At 47.1% G+C, this 21,235-nt stretch overlaps 1 protein-coding gene across 1 annotated transcript in view; it reads right to left on the bottom strand.

Moving 5' to 3' along the window:
- The window catches only part of SDK1 (sidekick cell adhesion molecule 1), a 661,119-nt gene that overhangs the window by 630,765 nt on the left and 9,119 nt on the right, over window positions 1-21,235 (bottom strand). Inside the window, exons 3-4 of the mRNA XM_007942892.1 lie at window positions 12,365-12,471; window positions 9,179-9,326 (exon numbers count right to left, since the gene is read on the bottom strand). Of these exons, the coding sequence (XP_007941083.1) occupies window positions 9,179-9,326; window positions 12,365-12,471 (255 nt within the window). The remainder of the gene's footprint in view (window positions 1-9,178; window positions 9,327-12,364; window positions 12,472-21,235) is intronic.

Below are 21,235 nucleotides of genomic sequence, written 5' to 3' on the forward strand. Positions count from 1 at the left end.
CCACCCTTCCCTGAAGGTGGCCTGCCCTGTGTCTACAGGAGAAGATAACGTAGTGTGGGCAGGGGCTTCACGTGTTGTCCCTCTTTCTGTCCTTAGCAGCCAGAACAGTCCCTGGAATGAAACATGTGCTCGGTGAGTGTCCTAGTTCTCTCATGCTGCTCTAACCCCACCATCGGTGGATGGCTTTAAAAACATTCATTCATCCTCTCAGCTCAGGAGGCCAGAAATCTGAACTCGGGCACCAGCTCCAGGCAAAGGTGTTCTCTCTCTTTCGGCTCACAGTTTAAGAGGAAGGTCCTTGTCTCCCATCAGCAGCTATGGGCCCAGCATCAATCTTCCCCTGGGTCTAGGAGGTTCTCAGTCCAGGGAGCTTGGTCCAAAGGACCCTCCTGGCTCTTCTTGGTGGTTCTCACTTCCCTCTCCTTTCAACTCTTATAAGACAAAAGGTGATGCAGGCCACGCCCCTGGGAAACGCCCCTTATGTGGGATGAGGGCTGTGACCTGAGTGAGGGTATTGGATCCACCCTAATCCCCTTACAGCTGATTGGCTGATCACATCAGATCACATTGTGGGGGGTGATAACATCATTGCCTATCTGCCAAACCAGTGAGGATCATGGCCCCGCCAAGCTGACACCTACTGGTGGCACAATTTACTTATGACAATAAATGTTAACTGGATCCGTGGGTGATGCCAACAGTTAACACAGTGGGCGCTAACAGAGAGGTCAGAGATTCAAGTCCACCCAGAGCGGCCTCAGAAGGAAGGCCTGGCAAGCTACTTCCGCCAAACCAGCCACTGACAATCCTGGGGAGCCAGCCCTGCTGTGACACACGCGGGGCCACTGGGAGTTGGAAGTGGCACCAGGGGAACAGGCTGGTTAACCATCTACCGAATGGGTGTGTGAAGGAAGAGGAGGAGAGAGAGACAGACCAGCCCTGAGCACCTCCTCCAACAGCCGCCGTCGGGTACCTTCAAGTCCACTACAACTCACAGCACCCCCACAGGACAGAGGAGAACTGCCCCATAGGGTTTCCACGGCTGTCAATCTTTACAGAAGCAGACTGCCACACCTTTCCCCTGCAGAGCGGCTGGTGGATTTGAACTGCTGACAGTTTAGTTAGCAGCTGAGTTCTTTAACCAGTGTTCCGTGAGGGCTACTTCACCGGTTAGCACTCGAAAGGCCCTGAGGGGTCACTGAGCGCCCCTTTCCTCATTTCCAGCAGGAGAAAACGGAAGCAAAGGGAAACAAAGCCATTTGCCCAAAATCAGAGTTAACTGTGTCCACAACTGCTCTCTCAGTCCTTTATCTTATACCAAATATGGCTCAATTCACATGCACGGATTTGCTCTATAAACATCCACAAGATACCTATAAAATATAAAATTCTTAACAGTACATTATTCTGAAAGTCCAGTTAGCTACAAAAACATTGTTACAACCAGACTGACTCCTTTCAGTGCATGTGCTAATTTAAACAAATCTTTCTCGAAGCAGTTGAAACAAAATGGTAATAAGTTAATGGATGTTCAAGTATTTAAGCATGGACAATTATGCATCAGACTGATTTCTAAGTCACCTGGGAGGCTGTTTACTGCCAATTCTTAACAATGCAGATCATTACTGGCAAGGACTCTATTGCCACGCTCACTGCAAGTTTGACATATTTAATCCATAAACTTCACATTTCCAGGAAAACATGTGCAGGAGCACTTGAGCTTACAGTCTTGTCAGGCAGAGTACCAGATGCAAGCTGAATGCAGGAACTCGCCATTAGGAAAAAGAATGGCATCACACACAGCGTGGTCCTGCGTCCTGATCAACTATCTGCTGCCATAAACTACCTCCCAGTGGAAGAGAATTCTCACACGACACCAATGTCTACATCTGAGATTTTGAGAAAGAAAAGGAAACAAAATATATCTCAACCAAAGTAACTTGGATCAATTTTATTATCAAATTAGACTATGTTTATAAGACAAGCCTACACTCATCTTGATATGCAAAGACAGCAAACTCACTGTTTGCCTTCAGTGAATCAGAGAAATAAACATGCATTTTTTCACCTTCAGAGATAAATGAAGCCTCTAATTACCTATTCAGAATTCTGACTATAACTTATTCACAACTCTTTCACAACGTGGCTTCCTAAGCGGCGTTTTCTGCTGAGGTTCGCGACATGCACATTCCCCACTTTTGCTAAGGAAGCTGGCGCAGATTACATGACTTTTCTTCCGGTTTCTTCCCACCATTCCTGCACATCTGGAATACGGAGCACCAGCCCAAGCACGGTTGTGATTTGTAACTATTATCTGTAACAAAGGAGCACTGTGGTATAGTGGTTAAGGCAGTTGCCATCTAACCAAAACGACAGTGGTTTGAACCCTCTAGCCACTGAACAGAAGATAAGACAGTCTGCTTCTGCAGAGAATGACAGCCTTGGAAACCGACGGGGTCACTATGAGTCACAATCAATGTGATGGCAGTGACTTCTTGAGTTACTGTCTATAACAGAGAAATTTCAAGATGAGTAACATCTAGGAGGAGCTTGAAAACTAGCGAAGGAGACAAGACCTTCGAACATAAACAATTAACAGAAGCAGAATGAAAGGATGCTGAACAAATTTGTTTCTGTTCTCTCAGAGTTCTTACTGAAATCAAAAAGCTTAAGAAAATGTTAAGTGCCTGAGCTTTCTGAGAGCAAGCCTGTCATAACCTACCTGCTAAGAGAAGATCGAAGCACACCCTGCTATTGGTTGCTTTTGGGTTGATTCAAACTCACAGTGACCCCAAGTGTCCAAGCAGAACTCTCCCAGGGTTCCCACAGCCACGACCTTTTGGAAGTAGACTGTTGGGCCTTACTTCTGAGGTGCCTCTGCTCGAGTCTGAACCCCCAACATTTCAGTTAACAGTCCAGTGCTCAACCATCTGTGCCAGCCAGGGACTCCTGAGCTGTGTCTACCAGGCCTATCAAAGGAGGAGAGGGATTAGTCAGAAGGGGTGAGAGAGACTCCCGGGCGGGAGAGAATGCTCAGCATTTCTCCTTCCAAAGAGCAGAGGACGGAAGGGCTCCTGGGGGCAGCAGACTCTGCGTCCCGGAGAGGAAAGGGAAAGTCTGAATCCAAGATGTCAGCTGGAGCTGGGCGCTGTGAGAGCGCAAGACAAACAGAAGGGGGGAGGAGTGTGCTTCCTGAGTCTATGGCTGTGAGGTGGGCCAGGGACTGAATGTTTTCAAGGGCAAAGTTCACTCAAAGGAAAAGCTAAGGAAGAGTCACCATGAAAGGACCTGGGGGCCAGGCCAGGAGAAAAGGCCTGCAGGGCACACTGCCCGAGTGTGGGTCAGCGAGCAGCTTTAAGGGATCAGCTGAGCATGGCCCATGTCAGCACACTCTTGGGTGCAACTGTGTGTGTGTGTGTGGGGGGGAATTCTTCCCAAAGAACACAAACGAGCGCCCAATGAGGCACCCAACTGGGCACCAGCCAGACACAGAGCACAGACAGTAACCCCAACAGCTCAGGTCAAGACACAGGGCACAGACAGTAACCCCAACAGCTCGGGTCAAGACACAGGGCACAGACACTGGCCCCAACAGCTCGGGTCAAGGAAGGCTTTGTCTTTTTTCTCTTGCCCCATTTTCCCACTTGTACCATTTTCTTCTGCTGCTACTGTAACCTTTATGTCCTTTTACCATGTAAACTAACATGTTCTCAAATTCCAAGGACTAAGAGCTAGACATCTTTGGGGAGCCATTACTCTGCCTTTCACAGTCCACCCCCCGGCTCCCACAGAGTCACATCCATCCCATCTGCAGCTGCCATTCACCTTTCCCAAACGTCTCCCAACGTCTCAACCTATTAAAGATCAAATCAAAGTCCAAACTCCTTTCTACTTCCTGTCAGTTCAAGAGTCTCAGGTCACATCATCTCCATCACCTGCGTCAGGTATGGGGGAGTCACCATTCTGACCAACAATCCCTCTCCATATGTGAACCTATGAAACTCAAAAGATGTGTTAGCCCCTCCCCAAATGCAGCAAGGTGACAGGCCAAGGACACCAGTCACAGATCCCTGGTACCAAAGAGAAGAGCCCCGAAGGAAGAGGAGGAAGTGGCCCCAGCAGCCGTGCAATCCTGACGGGTGGCTTCCATCTGGTCTCAAGGCCTGGGGATGGCCCTGGGTGACTCGGCTCCACTGTCCGGATTGACCACTCTCCATGAGAAGCAACATGTTCGCAGCCGCGTAGTCTGTGTCTGAGGAATGTTTGGCCTTCGTTCATTTCACCATTGCACGCTCTCCCTGTCCCCTTCGCTCCACACTGGCAGGGTATCTGCTGAGTCCTGTGAATCTCCGCTGTATGTCACAGGATTCACTTTACTACTGGGCCTCCACAGGGCCTCCCTAAATAACCCCGTCTCTACTATTGACTTGGCTCCAACGGCTGCTAAGGTCTGTGAGTCACAAGCTTAATCTCTTTAAAGAGCCTTTTTACGTGTGACTGACACTAAACCATCATGAGACACATGGTTACCAAATACTCTCTTCTGTTGGCTGGTCTTCACTTTTCATAGTCTTTTGAAGCATAAATTTTCTAATTTTGATCAAGTCCAGCTCACCTATTTTGTCTTTTGTTGCCCGCACTTTGGGTGTCACATCACTGCTCAAACACTCTACAATCAGTGAGGCCCTCTCCGCTTCCGTCTGCACACACACACACACACACACACCCACACACCTCATCCTCTTTTCCTCACCCTGCTTTATGGTCTCCTCACGACTTATAGCCACTTAACGTATTACTCATCCATCACGTTAGAATCTGTCACTTTCCACTTGGATGTAAGCTCCCTGAGGACAGGGATTTTCTTTGTTTACTGCCTGGAGTCAGTGCCTAGAATCACACCTGGCACACAGGACTCCCTGTGAAGCAGCTCAAGTACCACTGCTGGCCATTCGTCCCAGGAACTTTTCTGGAAACAGTGGTGGATTTGTTATTTTCCTACATAATATAAACCCCTTTATTCAACAAGTAGGGAGGCCTGGTGGCAGAGTGGTTTAGTGCTTAGTGGTCAACTGCAAGGTCAGGGTTCAGACCACCCAGCCGCTCTGGGGAAGAAAGATGTGGCAGTCTGCTTCTGTAAAGATTCCAGCCTTGGAAACCCTATGGGGAAGTTCTACTCTATCTTAGAGGGTTGCTAAGAGTTGGGATCAACTTGATGGCCGTGGGTTTGGTTGAGTTTGGCAGTCAACAAGTTTCTAGTTGAGAACAAAGAGGCCAACAGTGACTGGGTGCCGGACTGTGAACATGACAATCACCCCTATGTACCTCCTTGCCACCTACTCTGTGCTAAGGCACATGCTGATGTCTCTGGAGAGAAGTGCCAACTCCCACTGGGTTTCTGAAGTTAACACAGGCCATGCCTTAACTGGGAGGCAACATTTGCCTTCTCTGGGTCAAAAGTTCTGAAGTTAGGGACCATCACCCCCAAACAACAACAAATAAATAATACATATCTGGAGCATGCTCAGCAGTGATGCGTGTGTGTGAGTGTGGGGCGGGGGGTGTTTGTGTCTGGCTGTGGTTAACCAGGGTAACCCAAATTCCAAACCCACGGCTATCAAATCAATTCCAAATCACAGCAACCCTATAGGACAGAATAGAACTACACAACTGGACCAATAAGCAGCATCACAATAAATGAAGAAAAGACTAAGTTGTCAAAGATTTCATATTACTTGGCTCCACAATTAGCACCAATGGAAGCAGCAGTCAAGACATCAGATGACATATTGCACTGGGCAAGTCTGCTGCAAAAGACCTCTTTTGAGAGCAAAGATGTTTCTTTAAAGACTAAAGTGCGCCTGACCCAAGCCTTGGTATTTTCAATTGCCTCATATGCATGAGAAAGTTGGATAATGAATAAGGAAGACCGAAGAAGAGTTGATGCTTTTGAGTTGTGGTGCTGGCAAAGAATATTGAAAGCACCATAGACTGCCAGAACAAACAAAGTCTGGCCTGGAAGAAGTGCAGCCACAATGCTCCTTGGAAGCAAGAATGGCCAGACTTCATCTCACCTATTTTGGTCATGTTGTCAGAAGGGACCATTCCTTAAGAAAGATGTCACGCTTAGTAAAGTGGAGGGTCAATGAAAAAGGGGAAGGCCCTCAACAAGATGGACTGACACAGCGGCTGCAACGATGGGCTCAGGCACAGCAGAGATTGTGAGGCTGGTGCAGGACTGGGCAGTCTTTTGTTGTGTTGTGCACACGGTCACTATGAGTCGAAGCCAACTCAACGGCACCCAACAACAACAACAATCTTTACAGAAGCGGACTGCCGCATCTTTCTTCCCCACACTGGCTGGTGGTTAGAACCACCGACCTTCTGGTCAGCAGCCCAGTACTAACCAGGGCCCAGCCAGGGTTCCTTCATCTGGCGTCACAGCCTTCTCTCTCTCCTTCCCCCGCCCGCTCCTACTGCCACAATAATAACATGATTCACCTGCACATGTCAAATGGAAAGCTGGTTTTCTGGAAAAAGAAGCAACCTGATGGCCGCAGTACAGGAAAAAGTAAGCAGAACCACACAAAGAAGCTTCAGCAAAATGAAGCGCAAAGAGCGCTGGCGCGAGGACGCAGGGCGGGGCTGAGCCGGCTCTTAGGTCCACCGCCACGCACCAGCTCGAGCCGGGGGAAGCCACTGGCTTCTAGTCTTCCCTCCTGAGAGCTAGAAGTGGGCTACGAGACTTGCCCGGGAAAGCAGTGGGAGGGCTGGAGGGCGTAGTTTCAGGAGGAAATGAGCATGTCCCAGTGGCTCCAACACTAGTGACAGGCCAGCCAGCTCACCTTTTCAAATTGAGCAACATTAGACAGACTATTTTCCTTAAAAATGAACAAACAAACAAACAAACAACCATTTCATTTGAAGCCTGAAGGTCGTAAGAGGATGTTAATAAAGGGAAGTTGGGGGCTGCAAAGGAGACCACTCTGCCCTGTGACATGGGTGTGTCTCCTCCCCTGTGCTGGGGCACTGACCCCACCACCTCAGCGCCACGGTCCTCTCAGAACCTGACCCAAGCTTCAGCACGTCGGCAAGCCTGAGCCACAGGCTCTGGTTCTGACCCCGCACCTCTGGTGGCCCGGAACAAATCCGCTGCCATGCCCTCCCGCCCGCCGGCACTCAGGGCGGGCACGGTGCAGCCAGACCCTTTCGTTTGCAGTCAAAAGCTGCACCTTCTTATAGGTGGAAAGGGGTGCATCTCTGTGTGAGGCGAGCACTCGGGAAGGGAACCCTGCGCCTGTGCCCACGCTGATTCACGGTCCCCGCACGGCAGGTACCGCATGCATGTGGACGACCATGGGCTGGAAACTGTGCAACTCAAGGCCCTGCCCAAGTGTAACCATCCATGATCGCCTCGTCTCATCTGCTGGTGAAGGCTGACCGGCAGTCATCAGCCACTGTGAGGACCCATCACCAGCGTGGCAGCTACGAGCTGACACTGGTTGGATGGGCCTCTGGGTACCAAGCCCCGCCAGCATCTTTACATTGCAAGCTCAGCAGGAATTCCACAGGCCTTCACATGCACTGGCAGGTAAGAGAGAAACAAAAAGCTTATGAAGTTAAGAGCCATTCTCTTGATCTACGTCCAAGGGTTTCCTACTTCTTGAATACATGTTTGTCGTCTCCGGATGATAGCCAGGCCACAGGTTAACAAATAGATTTATAGTTATTTGCTACCAAGTTAAAATAATTCTTTCACTCTGAATTTTGCTACCAAGGACACTAAGTAAAGTCTCCAGTGTTTGAACAGAAGCCGGTCTTCCTGCCAACCCGCCCCACACGTCCTGACGTTGCCCTCCCCTTCAGTGCTTCCAGGGGTACCTCTCCTGGCATCCCGCCAGGAGCACAGCCCGACTCAGCTGCCCTCTTCCACCCAACAGTCCACTAAGAGGAGGAGGAAGGGATCCTTCATCTTTGTGTTGCCCAAATCCACAAGGCAGCTGTTACAAGTGGAGCTGATAGAAAGGTGGATACAGGCGCAACTTTAAATGAAATCAAGAAAAACATACAGCGCTTAGCCTATCTTCTGTCACAGAATTTAAAGTATGGCCTTTATATATTTATTTTCCCCCCACCTCCTATTTCCAATAACCAAAGTAGGGTTACTGGATAAACAGGCTGAAGTGTATTCTAGGTTCAAGTGGGTGGGAGGATGATGACCTTAGGGCTAGAGGAGGGGTCCCTTGGGGCTCAGGAAGGGGAAAGAAACCTCATCCCAGAGCTACTTCCATTATTACATTCAAAGCCTGCTCAGCAAATTATCTTCCACGCATTCTTTCGGTAAACACAAAAACAAGAGCTTTTTCTAATGAATGTCACCTGAGTGTAATTCTTGGCGGCATAAATGTTCACTCTTTGCCTAAGTTTACAGCATCCCATGATTCTTTCAGAAACGCCCTCCTTGAAACCTGTACATTCTGAATACTGTCTTTAAACCTGACTGCACAATGCCCAGTCCAGAAATATAGACCAGCATGCCCTTCAATCACTTCAAGCCCCAAACGTAGGAAACCTGTTCAGCATCAGATAAATATCTCCGACGTGGGGTAGGCAGAGCACCTTGAAATAGTGCTGAACTAATCACAAAGCAAGGATTCTGCACTAGATGGGCAAGCCACTAATTAGATCAAGGGACATAAAACTGTCATGGCTGGATAAAAGGATAAGGGGAAATAAGCTGTAATTACCGTTTTATCGTCAGAGAAAGTAGCATCAAACACAGCTCAATAAAAAGAGGAGAGAAAACCAATAGCTCTGTAAGTAAGTACCAGCCCTCATTAAATTAGTACCAAGAGCAGAGACACAGCCCACACCTGAGCAACAACACCCCAACCACACACCCAGCCCCATCCCCCAAAAACAAAACTTGACTGTGAAGAGCAGGTAAGTGAGCACTAGTTTCAGGGTGCGGCGCGCTGAAGAACCGTTGAAGAAAAGGGCTACTTTCTTAAACCGCTTACAAGAGTCCCAGCCAGTCTTCAAACCACTTCATGAAGGGCTAGGGCAGAAATATTTGATGAGGTCATCCTTTTCAAAGCCTCATCGGTGCACGACATACGCAGATGGTTCTGATACGGTAGCTAGCTGCATTTAGACTTTCAGTTCTGGAGCCACTTACATTCTGTTGCTTGGAATGATCTTGTGCCCTTCTCGGAACCAAGTCACCTGGGGTCTGGGGCAGCTGGGGATGGGGATCAGGTTGAGAACAGCCGCGTGCCCTTCAGACGCGGTTCTCCTCTGGTCTGTGTCCACGAAGTTTCCCATATCTGCAGAGAAAAGTCAAACCTTCTAAGTTTCGGAAAAGCCCTTCTGGAGGGGTCAAAGATTTGGCAACTCCTGGATTTTCTGGCAACGCCCCTGAGGGCACAATAGGAGGCAGGAAGCCGAGCAGGCGGGGCACCAGTGACCAGCAGATGCTCTGGGAAGTGAGGCATGACCCGAGCTCGGCTCCCGTCCCCAGAAGCGCGTTCATCGGCAGAACCACATGCTCACTGTCTTGCTGCAAAGCCAGGGAGGGCTTTGCAGCTGATTTCAGTACAGAGGAAACTGTTGGGAAGCAGCCTAGTGCCCTGAGAGGCAGTCTCCCAACACCGGGGTGAAGTGCTTGGCGGCCTCTCAGCCCCCATCCTGTCAGGAAGCCCCGCCGCCCCCACCAGCCCTTCTGAGGCGACTCCCTGCTTCACGGGCATTTGGGAGCACTGCTCTCTAACCACTCATCTGCTGCCGGCGTGGGCTGCTGCCCCCCGACTGCCGACTCCATTTGGGATGGTTTGGTTCTATTCCAGTCTTTGTCCTACTAGGTAACTTTTTAAAATGGGGTCACAGAAAACAACAACAACCAAAAAGCACCAATTAGAGTATGGCCATAAGTAGCTAATTTTAAAATTAATAACATTTGAAATTTTTGAGAAATTTCCCATTATTGTCAGGTGTGGACACGTGCGTCCCAGTTACTGGGTGCTGTCAGCTCAACGCTGACTTCCAGAGGCCTCAGGCCCCAGAGAAGAACCGCTCACAGGGTCAGCCAAGCTGGGGCCCTGACCCGAGCACTTCGCCAGGCTCCTCCTTTGGGGTCGCTGGTGGGCGTGAGCCCCAAACCTTCTGGTTTGCAACAGAGCACTTAAATGTTGCACCACGAGAGCCCACCCATAGATATGGCATAAAATACTGTATTTTTGTCTAAATTACATTAGAAAAGTATCTGTGGTTGTTTTCAGGTGAAATTTGGTATCAAAAGGAAGGTGAGGAGAGAGAAGAGAAAATGTCCCATCTAGAGACAAGGAGGAGAAACTAGGATATAAATAATTAGGGAAAAGTCCAAAACAATTTCCTAAACCAGAATCTAATATATTCTAATCCCAAGCTGCTAATGTATTCAAGTATGTTTGGGGTATTGATCTGCAGTTTTTGTTGGTTAATTATGTTTTCAATTATTCAGTTGAATAAAAGTTCTGAATTACTATGCCGACAGATGTAGCTGAGTGACTTACCAGCACGGTTCAGAAAAACAGAAAGCTCCTGGGGGTTTAACAAATCACAAAACGTGTGCGGCGGCAGCGCCTCAGCCCGTCATCAGTAATTACTGAGAACAGCGAGGAATTATCTCAGCTTTTACAGGAGACACAGGCAAGGACAGGCCTAACTGGGACCTGAGTGACAGAAGGGAAGAGACTGCCTCCCTGAAGAGCACTGCCAGGGCGGGTGCTGCTGTGTTCTCTGAAACGAGTGTGACGCTTGAAAATACGCTTTAAAATTCTTAGCGGTTTGTTGTTGTTTACTTTTACATTAAGCATTCTGGGAGAAAATTCAAAACGTAATAAAGCAGACGTTTTCGTGGATGGCACTGTACCCCCAAAAGCACGTGTCACCTTGGTTGGGCCATGTTGCTCAGTGTTGTGTGTTATCCTCCATTTTGGGATCTGATGTCATTTTCCCAGGTGTTGTCAATCCTAACCCCTAACCACTAACCAGAAGGCTGGCAGTTCAAACCCACCAGCCACTCCTTGGAAGGAAGACTGGCAATCTACTTCTGTAGAGATACCGCCTCGGAAAACCAAGGAGGGATCACTATGAGTCTGACTCAATAGCAGTGAGTTTATGATGTTAATGAGGCAGGATACAGTCTACAGGATTAGGGCTGCATTTTGAACCAATCTCTTTTGAGATATAAAAGAGATTAAAGAAGGGAGCAAAGATCAGAGGGACCTCAGGACCAGGAAAGAAGAGCTGGGAATGCAGCGCATCCCTTAGGTCTCGGCTCCCTGTGCTGAGAGCCTCCTAGACCCAGGGGAGGAACGCTGCCCAGACACGTGGAGGTCTCCAAAGGACACCGGGTACACAGATGCTGAAAGGAGACAAGGACCCTTGTCCTGAACAGTGAGCCAGCAGCGAGGGAAGCGTGCCCAGAGTTGGTGCCCTGAATTCAAACTGCTGGCCTCCAAACTGAGAGAACACTTTCTGCTCGTTAAAGCCCCCACCTATGATTCTTGTAACAGCAGCACACATGACTGTGATACTACTGTGAACGCATCCTGGATCAGAAAAAGGGGTAAGTGCTTGGCATAGGCCAAGTTTCCTTCTCTCTCCTGAAGACTACCGTATTTTTCACTTAAATTACACATGCTCTATGTTTCTGTCAATGATATTATGCCAGAACTGTTTTACCTAATCTCACTAGTTGTGTGTGTGATTTATGTGGGTACGTTAGTTGCACCATACGATGGAATCCACGCGCCCCGCGTTCTGACCTCTGGCATAGTGACTTCTAAGTGGCTCCCCTCCACGGTGGACCTGCCCGTGCGAGAGCGGACCTGCCACTGTGCCCTCACCGCCCCCCCCGGCCATGTGCTGTCTCTGTGCTCTGCCTGCTGTGTGGCTACAGGGTAACAAGCCAATCATCACCAGAAAGAATGGACCAGGAACTGGTGACGCCGTACATAGAGAGTTTAATTCCTTTTTAACATTTCTACTCTGAATGCCATGAAAGTAAAGAGTGCCTGATTCATAAGATGCCGGGTGTCTTGTTCACGTCTTCAACGCAGCACAGTGCTCTGGAGGTCTCTTAATTGGCTGAATTAAAAGAAGAAGTGCCATTTGCCTCATTAGCCCCATCATGCAATCAGCCAAATTAGCTGTTTAGTTATCTATTGCCACCCATTTTTACTTAGTAATTACTCTGTTCCAAACAGAACCAAAGATAACAATCTCAGCGTATTGAGAACGTTTGGGAGTGACTGTCACCGGCTTCCGCGGACACATGGCTGCTGCTATTTCACATTGGGGCATCTGTGGAATGCACACGTACATGCGACTTGGACTTCCGATTTTCTCTGCAGAAGTGCTCCCATTCTGTTTCGCACCACGCAGCGGTAAGAGCCAGCATCGAGCCTCTGTAAAGACGGGATGATGTACCTGCCAAGTGCCAAAGAAGAAGTGTTACCAAGACCAGCAGTGGTACCTTGAGCAGTGGATGCCCAGCGAACATTCACTGCTATAAACTGATGTCTACACCACCACCCCCTGACCAAGAAGTTGTACTGCTGCAGTTCGTCTGACACTATCTAAACACTGTCTGTCGTCCCTGGCAGACAACAAAGTACTCTGCCAAGTCAGGGGCTACGTCTGCTTTACTGTTCATTGTACTCTTGGAGCCTAGCACAGTCCAATGAGTATCAAACATCACTCACTTCTGGCTGAGTGACTGACAAACGCTGAGTGATTCAGAGTTAACTGTATTGAAACTACACCTTCCAATCAGTAGTTATTATAGGTGTCTTTGCTGGCCAACTGGTCATCAAGTCGTCTCTGACTCCCACCGACCCCTTGTGTATCAGAGCAGCAGTCAGTGTGTCTCATAGGGCTTTCGATGGCTGTATTCTTAGAAGGAAACCACCAGGCCTTTCTTTCGAGGCACTGCTGGGTGACCCTGAACCGCCAATCTTTCAGTCAGTGACTGGTCAGTGACCGTGCGCATCAACCAGCCGCACTACCCAGGGACCCTATGTCTCTGCTGAGCCTCAGAGCTTCCAAACGTTATTTCTAGAACTGACAACAAAATCTAAATATGGTAAAGTCAATTTGCTTTATAAAAAAGTTCAAAACTTCACGGATGAGATTCAGACATCCCGAAGGCAGAGGGCAATGACATCACAGCCCAATGACACCCTCTGCTCCCTGCTGCAGACACCTCCCACCGTAATTACACACTTCTCTCTTTTGCTTCTCCTCATCAATCCTGACACTGACTTCTCAAATGACCTTGGATGACTGAAAAGGCATTTGGGTCTTCCACTCCTACAAAGGAGCCCTGGTGGCACAGTGGGTAAGTACTCAGCTGCTGACTGAAGCAGCGGTTTAAATCCACCAGCTGCTCCTCAGGAGAGAATACCTGGCAATGTCTTAGAGACACTATGGGCCAGCTCCTCTTTCCTACAGAGTCGCTATGGGTTGGAATCAACTCAAAGGCAACAGGTTTGGTTCTTGGTTATTTTATGCCTACTCATAATTATCCTTCCAACACTGCCTGTCTAAAAATGTAAGTCAACTTTCCTAGACAAAAAGCTTGCATCACAGTCCTGCTTTTGGTCCTGACAGTTTCACAGAGTGAGTGGATATGACCAGCGATCACCTGATGTGAGTGCCACCGCTCCTGAGCTCACACCTGCCAGCCACCTGAGATGAGTGCAAACAGGTCCCTACGCCACATTCACAAACAAATCAAGAGTGAGGGGAAAGCGAGAGGCCTGGATTCGGCGGCCGCGGGAGTATGTCCAGCATGTTGTTGTTGTTGTTGTGTGCCATCGAGTCAGACCTAACGCACAGCAACCCCTCCTTGGGATTCCGAGGCAGTATCACTACGGAAGTAGATCGCCCAACCCTCCTTCCGAGGAGTGGCTGGTGGGTTTGAACCGCCAGCCCTCTGGTTAGCAGTCAGGTGCCTTAGGCACTGTGCCCCCAGAGCTCCACGGGAAGGAAATCAGAGAGCTGAAGTCCATCGGATGGTGCCTACCTTCTGAGAGAGGGGCACGTGGCGGTGCTCCCGCGACTGGAGAGATGCTCTGCTGAGTGCAACGGACAGCTTCAGATGCTTCCTCTTACAACAGAAGCAGAGACTTGTGCCAAAGGCCAGGCAGAAGGTCTAGCATCTAGCAGGCTCTGCTTGCCCCCCGCCCAAGCACACCTAGAATCACTTCTGTCCAGCTACCAGCTCATTCTTTCGTTCAAGCATGTCCAGTTAGTCAACCCGAAAAAGGAAGTGAGCGGCATCATTTTTTTGTTCAAGCATGTCCAATTAGTCAACCCAAAAAAGGAAGCGAGCGGCATCATTTTTAAGTAAATAAAACATTTGGATAATACTGGTAATTCTGAATTGAAGAAATGTTAATCAAAGTATGCCTTCCCTCTGGTAACTTTCTTGAGATCCTATGATAGAATTAATAAAATCTTTTATGAAGAGAAAAAAAATAATATTGCTGGCTTTTAATCTTCAAAATTTTTTCTGCTACGAAGAATGGTTTATCTCAAACAAAAAAAATTAGTAAGTGGAGGTGATCAGAATAATATCAAACTGAACACAAGGAGTCAACAGCATTTCTTTAAATTACAAATCAAGATGAGAAGATGAGCAGCCTGATGATTACAATAAGAACGGTGTGGAGATCAGTTAGACACAAAGTCAGCAGAAGTTCTGGGGAAAGAACTGCCACGGGTCACTGGGGTACACCCTTGAAAAGGGCCAAGGACAGTTCAGTCACTACAAAAACCACCACGTTTACACACTGTTACTCTCTCTGCTTTCCCCTCATCGGGCATATCATAAGTGGATGTTAAATTCTTATGATCTCCACCATCACCCCGTATATTAACCCACAGGAACAGCACTGTGTTCACACAACAGGCAGAAGCAGCGGCAGCACCGAGGACCAGGCATATGCTGCTTCCTGCTCTCCCTTTAGTCTAATGTCTCACCAGGGAAAAAGCACACACACAGCTGAAAAGCCCTCCACCTACGACGGGCACTTCTACACCGATTATGCTCACCTACCAGATGGGAACAGTCATTGTAAGCCTATTGTTTATAAACACACATTTTTAAGCAGAGAAAGTTTTCTGTCTCTTTATAAGAAAGTATGATAAAACCGTAGCACCATATGCCACGAAAATCAGAAAACGCCTGCTCCCATTTCCAATAAACAAAGCAGGAAATGTTTGCTTTCACTGCATTGAAGCAAAATTCTACTAGACCAACACAACGTTTTACAGGGCCAGTTCAATATCAGGAACCACAGATTTGAGAAAAATCAAACACAAAATTCCAGCCAAATCAAAGACATACATGTTCACTTCTTCTGAGAGGCTAGACGCCGGTTCTGCCTCCACTCCGCATGGCACGGCAAAGCACGATTTCTCCAGGAAGCAGCCTGGGTGCGTTTCAGCCCAGGAACCTGAGTGGCAAGCCCCTGGGTACACGCCGGGCAGCATGTCAGCCGGGGACCTGAGCCGCTCTATTACACGCAGCGTTCTCCACTCTGTGTCTTGGTGGAGGCAGAGCATACGTCAAGCATAGGCCAAAGAAGCTACCAGCAGGTATTCCCAGACCTCTGCCACTGTGGACACAAGCATGTGACACCGTGCCCAACTGGACCCAGGTGATCTGGAACTCCAAATCGTCAGCTGAGGGTGGCAAAGTAACAGGGCTAGTGGAAACCTCATTCAGGTGGCAGTGGTGGGGACACAGTGGATGGGTTACAGTGGAGCATAAGACAGGACCAACTGTGGCAGTGGCTCAAGGAAGGATGGCCAGCGTTGCGTCATCAGCAGAAGCCTCATGGGACTGACTCTGCACGGGGGTTCTGAGTCTGGTGGGGCGCTGCACTGTGTTCCTGCACCATCCCCAGTGAGCCCAGTGATTCTGAGAGAGACCACCATGCATTCAACAAGGTCCTTTTCCCTTTGACTAAGACAGAGTTTGCTTCTGTGCTTTGTAATTAGGAACACTGATACATTCAGGAGGGACCCGTCCCTGGAGAAGGGCTCACGCTCAGTGTTCTGGTTCCCCAGTGCCACTCTGACAGGAACAGACCACAAATGGGATGACTTGAACAAACAGTTTATTCTCTTACAGTTTGGAGGCAAGAAGCCCGAGTTCAAAATGCTAGTCCGCCTCAGAAACTTGAGGAGGGGTCAGTATGAGTTGGGTTTCTGAGGCAGTATCACTACGGAAGTAGACTGCCCAACCTTCCTTCCGAGGAGTGGCTGGTGGGTTTGAACAGTCAGCCTTCTGGTTAGCAGTCAGGTGCCTTGGACACTGCGCCCCCAGAGCTCCTTATTTGTATGTTTATGTGTCTGCATGTATGCACGCCTATAAAACCTGATCTAATCCTCAACCAACCACCCATTTGCCAGCGTGGTCCCCTGCACCTGAACGTGGTTATGTGCATCACCGTGAATACTGTAACATTTAATCCTCACTAGAACCCCCTGTACTATTTATCATACAAGCAGCAAATAAAACACTATTTTGGTAAAGGCTGAGAAAGGAGAATTTCTAGTATTTTACCCTTTGGTGTAAATTATGAACATGCTGCTTCTACAGAGAGAAAAATTTCAGGTAGAAAAGCTGCCATTTTCATAGGCTTTCCATGTTTTCAACGTGGGACTTACGAAGTCTCATGGAGGTTAACATGTGACAGTGAAGGGGCTCACTGGAGATAGCAGGCGAAGGAGAAACTTGAAAAAGAGCCTGAGAGTCTCAGACCGGTTTTCTGTCTTGGAAACAATGACAAAGGCTGTGTCTGAACCTCCGTCAGCCAAGCATCACTCCTCGGGTCTCCCCAGCAACATCCCTTCTTCTGATGGAGCTCCAGAGACGCGGCAGTGAGGCAGCCACTTAATTTAAAGGCTCACAATGAGACATCTCCTCAGTCTTGTCAGTCCAATCAATAGGGCTTTGTCTTCCATGGTTTCCACAACGGGCTTCAACGTAACACGTTTGCTAGTGGAAAGAGCACCGCAGAAAGAGTTTCTGCTCTATTTCTAACGTGACACCAAAATATGTTTTGTTTTGAGTTTAGATAGCCACATAGCTAGTGATAGCACACCGCATATTTTGGCATTTTAAAATAAAACTGTTATCCTATTATTTTAAATGTAGCCAATGAAATCTAAATAATATGATTTTTGATACCCACAAGATACATATAATTATTTTGTTACTTTATCAATCCTTTATTCATTAAAATGAGTTCCTTTTTAACAGAGATTTCATACTGTTCTTTTTCACCCTTTGAACTTGCTATCAAATCTATTTTTACCACAGAATTTTATTGTAATGTATTTTCAGGCCTGAAAGATATGTTTCATCAGTGATCATACTTCTCTGAAATGAGAACATGTCTACAAATTGAACAATTAAAAATTTCTTTTGACTATATAAAGTTCTAAGTGTTGAAAAAGAGTCTTCTGAATTGCCCATTACAATTATTAGCATCATACAGGTAATGTAAATATACATGTATTACAATTGCTGAAAAATAATTATTAAATATTTAAAAATTAGAATGAAAATGCCCCTCTTAATGCAATGGAAGTCACTAGTTCTCCAAATGCTCTTGTCACAAAATGAGACAGGACTGGATGGGAGTTAACAAAAGGAAGGGGCTATGGATTGAATTACGTCCCCAAACAATATGTTATAAATCCTAAACTCTATGCCTGTGCTGGAAAACCCAAGAGGAGTTGATGCTTTTGAGTTGTGGTTGTGGTGGTGAAGAATACTGAAAGTGCCAGGGACGGGCAGAACTGACAAATCTGTCCTGGAGGAAGTGCAGCTGGAATGCTCCTTGGAAGTGAGAGTGGCCAGACTTCGTCTCACCTACTTTGGTCATGTTGTCAGAAGGGACCAGTCCCTGGAGAAGGATGTCATGCTTGGTAGGGTGGAGGGCCAGCAAAAAAGGGGAAGACCCTCAATGAGACGGACTGACGCTGCGAAGATGGGCTCAGGTACAGCAAGCATTGTGAGGCTAGTGCAGGAACAGGCAGTGTTAGATTTTGTTGTACACAGGGTCACTGTGAGTAGGAGCCTTCTTGATGGCACCTAACAACAACAACATGCCTGTGGTTATAATCCCATTTGGGAATGGTTTGTATTTGTTATGTTAATGGGACAGGATTAGTGTAGCGTTTACGATATAAAACAGATTAAATAAGCAAGCAAGAGATCACAAATGGGGTAAGACAGATGCCAAGACACGCAGAGATCTCCCAGGAACCAGGATGCAGCACCTGAAGAGACAGGAACTTTCCTCCAGGTCCCAGAGAGAGAGAAAAAGCCTTCCCCTTGAGCCCACACTCTGAACTGGGACTTCTAGCCTCCTAAATCGAGAGAGAATAAATTTCTGACGGTTCAAGCCATGCATTTGTGGTATTTCTGTTATGGCATCACTAGACAACTAAGACAGAAAAGAAGGTAATGGACTATATATTTTCATAAAGTTAATTTAAATCTAATGACTACAGAGGAGAAACCAACCAACCAGCAGAGAAGGGGTTAAGGAGTGGCTGAAATAGGACACCTGCACCCAAATGAAAAATGAATATCAATCAAGAGTATGAAACCATTTTATTTATTTATTTATTTATTTATTTATTTATTTATTTATTTAGCAAAAGTTAATGAAAATATCTTCTGAGTGAATGTTCAAGAAAACATATCCATAGCTACTCCACAGTGCATGTTGGTTTTCCTTCGGGATCAAACACTGATCTGGTGGAGGTACCATAGAGCACGTCCTTCCAAGAAGCAACTGAAGCCTCACCCAGCTCTTCTCAGCCTGGACTAGAGTAGAAGGCAAAGGGACCACAGAGGTGACTACAGTCTATCAGGTCTCACCAGGGAGGGGACTACCTTCTGCCAGATCTCATCATAGCGGTGTGTACATAACCACCAAACCAAAGAATTATGGCCCAGTCGAGTTGACACAGAACCTTAGCCATCAACGACACAAACCCTGAACCTTCTATGTATGTAAACTGGAGAGCCCAGAGCCTCACGGCCAGTTTGCTGCCTGGATGGAGTGGAAGCCCCTGCCATGCTCTCATTAAAAGTTCCTTGAAGCACACACATCTTATGAGGTAGTTGGGGAATGAAGGGTCAAGCTATCAACTAAAAATCAGCATAGTTCTTGCTGTCCCTGTAGACAACATAATTGAAAATCCCAAGATTGGTCAAAATATTCCCTTTCTAGCATCATCCTCTGCCCTTAAAGGAAATACATATTGAGAGTGAAAGATAAGAAGCTCTTCTATACGTTAAGATGGGTTTCTTTTATTTTTTTTAATCCAAACATTTTTTTTATTGTGATTTGCATGGAAATTTACAGAGCAAATTCACTTTCCATACAGCAGTTCACATACACTTTGTCTCATAGCATTGACTACAATTTCCCACAATACAGCAGCTCCCCTCCCACTTCCTCCCCATAGTTAGCTCTTCCCTGTGTCCATCCCTCCATGCACTCCTGCCCCCAGAGCTGTCTCCCTGTGCATAAGCATCCCTTCTTTCTCCCATGATTGTTTTCTCCAAGTAGTGTATCTACTTGAGGTAAATGTTCAACTCATATGCCTGTCTTTTGTTTGGCTGGAAGGCACAGGAGTGGGTTCAATTCCAGACCTGAAGGGCAGCTAGGGATCATAGTCTCAGTAGTTCCACCAGGCTCTATCAGACCAGCAAACCTGGTTCCCCTTTTTTTTTCCCAAATGATTTTGAGTTTTGTTCCCCATTGTTCTCCCTCTCTATCCAGGATCTCCTACATAGATCCCCTTCCAAGTGGTTGACAGTGGTAGCCGGGCACCATCTTGTTCTTCTGGACTCATAGTCATGTAGGCTGGGCTCACATGTTCTGCCAGTCACTAGGACTAATTGTTTCCATGAATTTTTGGTTTTCTTCATTCTTCTTTGCTCTGGATGATTGCCCAGTCGTTGCATCTAGATGGCTACTTGCAAGCTTCTAAGATCCCAGTTGCTACTCACCAAAGTAGGAGGTAGAACAATGTTTTGTGTAGTATGTTATACCAATTGACCTTAATGTCCCCTGCAACTATGGTCCCAAACCCACAGGTTCAACTACTCGGCCCCTCTGGGTAGAAGTGACTACAACCTTGCCCCTTGTCAGCTCTTCTATATACCTGGGAATTCAGATCATACAAATACACTTATAGGATCACTGTCTGCCAACCCTATACATGGTTTTAGGTACACTCCCCACTTCATAGATATAACTAATAGTTCAGCCTGTCCACCCATCTATCCACCCATATACCCATGTTCCCCTTCACTGACAATGCAGTACTGTATGTGCAAAAGGGTTCATCTTTGTTGTCTGTACCTCCCATGTACCTCTCTCTGTCTTCCTCTTCCTCAGTGCCACCATGTTGACCACTCACATTTGGTACATTCCCCTTCTCTTCACCCAAATCAATATTTATGTCTACCTAACAGTGTTCCCTACACTCCTACCCCTGGTAACCAACAAAGAAAATTTCCTCCCATAGATAAACCTTTCCTTGACTTTTACAATAACGGACTAATAATATTTGTGCTTCTGTGATTATTTCACTCTGCATAATGTTCTCCAAATTCATCCATGTTATGTGGTGTTTTGCAGATTCTATGTTATTCTTTGGGGTTGTATAGTATTCAATTGTGTGTATGTATCATAGTTTAGTTATCCATTCCTCAGCTGATGGACATCTAGGTTGTTTCCATCTTTTGGCTATTGTAAATAGTGCTGCGATGAACATGGGTGTGCATATGTCTGCTCTTGTCATGGCTCTCACTTCTTTAGGGTATATACTGAATAATGGAATGGCTGGGTCAAATGGTATTTCTAATTCCAACTTTTAAAGGAATCACCATACTGCCTTCCATAGTGGCTGTACCACTTTACAGTCCCACCAGCAGTGTATTAGAGTCCCAATCTCTCCACATCCTCACCAGCATTTGTTATTTTGTGCCTTGTTGAACTTTGCTACTAGTGCTGGGGCAAGATGGCATCTCATTTTGTTTTGATTTGCATCTTTCTAATAGCAAATGATCGTGAGCATTTCTTCATATGTTTGTTGGCCGCTTGAATATCCTCCTTGGTGAAGTGTCTATTCATGTCTTCTGCCCATTTTT

This window comes from Orycteropus afer, unplaced genomic scaffold (genome assembly GCF_000298275.1).
Source record: "Orycteropus afer afer isolate SDZICR_OR568_19922 unplaced genomic scaffold, OryAfe1.0 scaffold00006, whole genome shotgun sequence".
NCBI lineage: Eukaryota > Metazoa > Chordata > Mammalia > Tubulidentata > Orycteropodidae > Orycteropus > Orycteropus afer.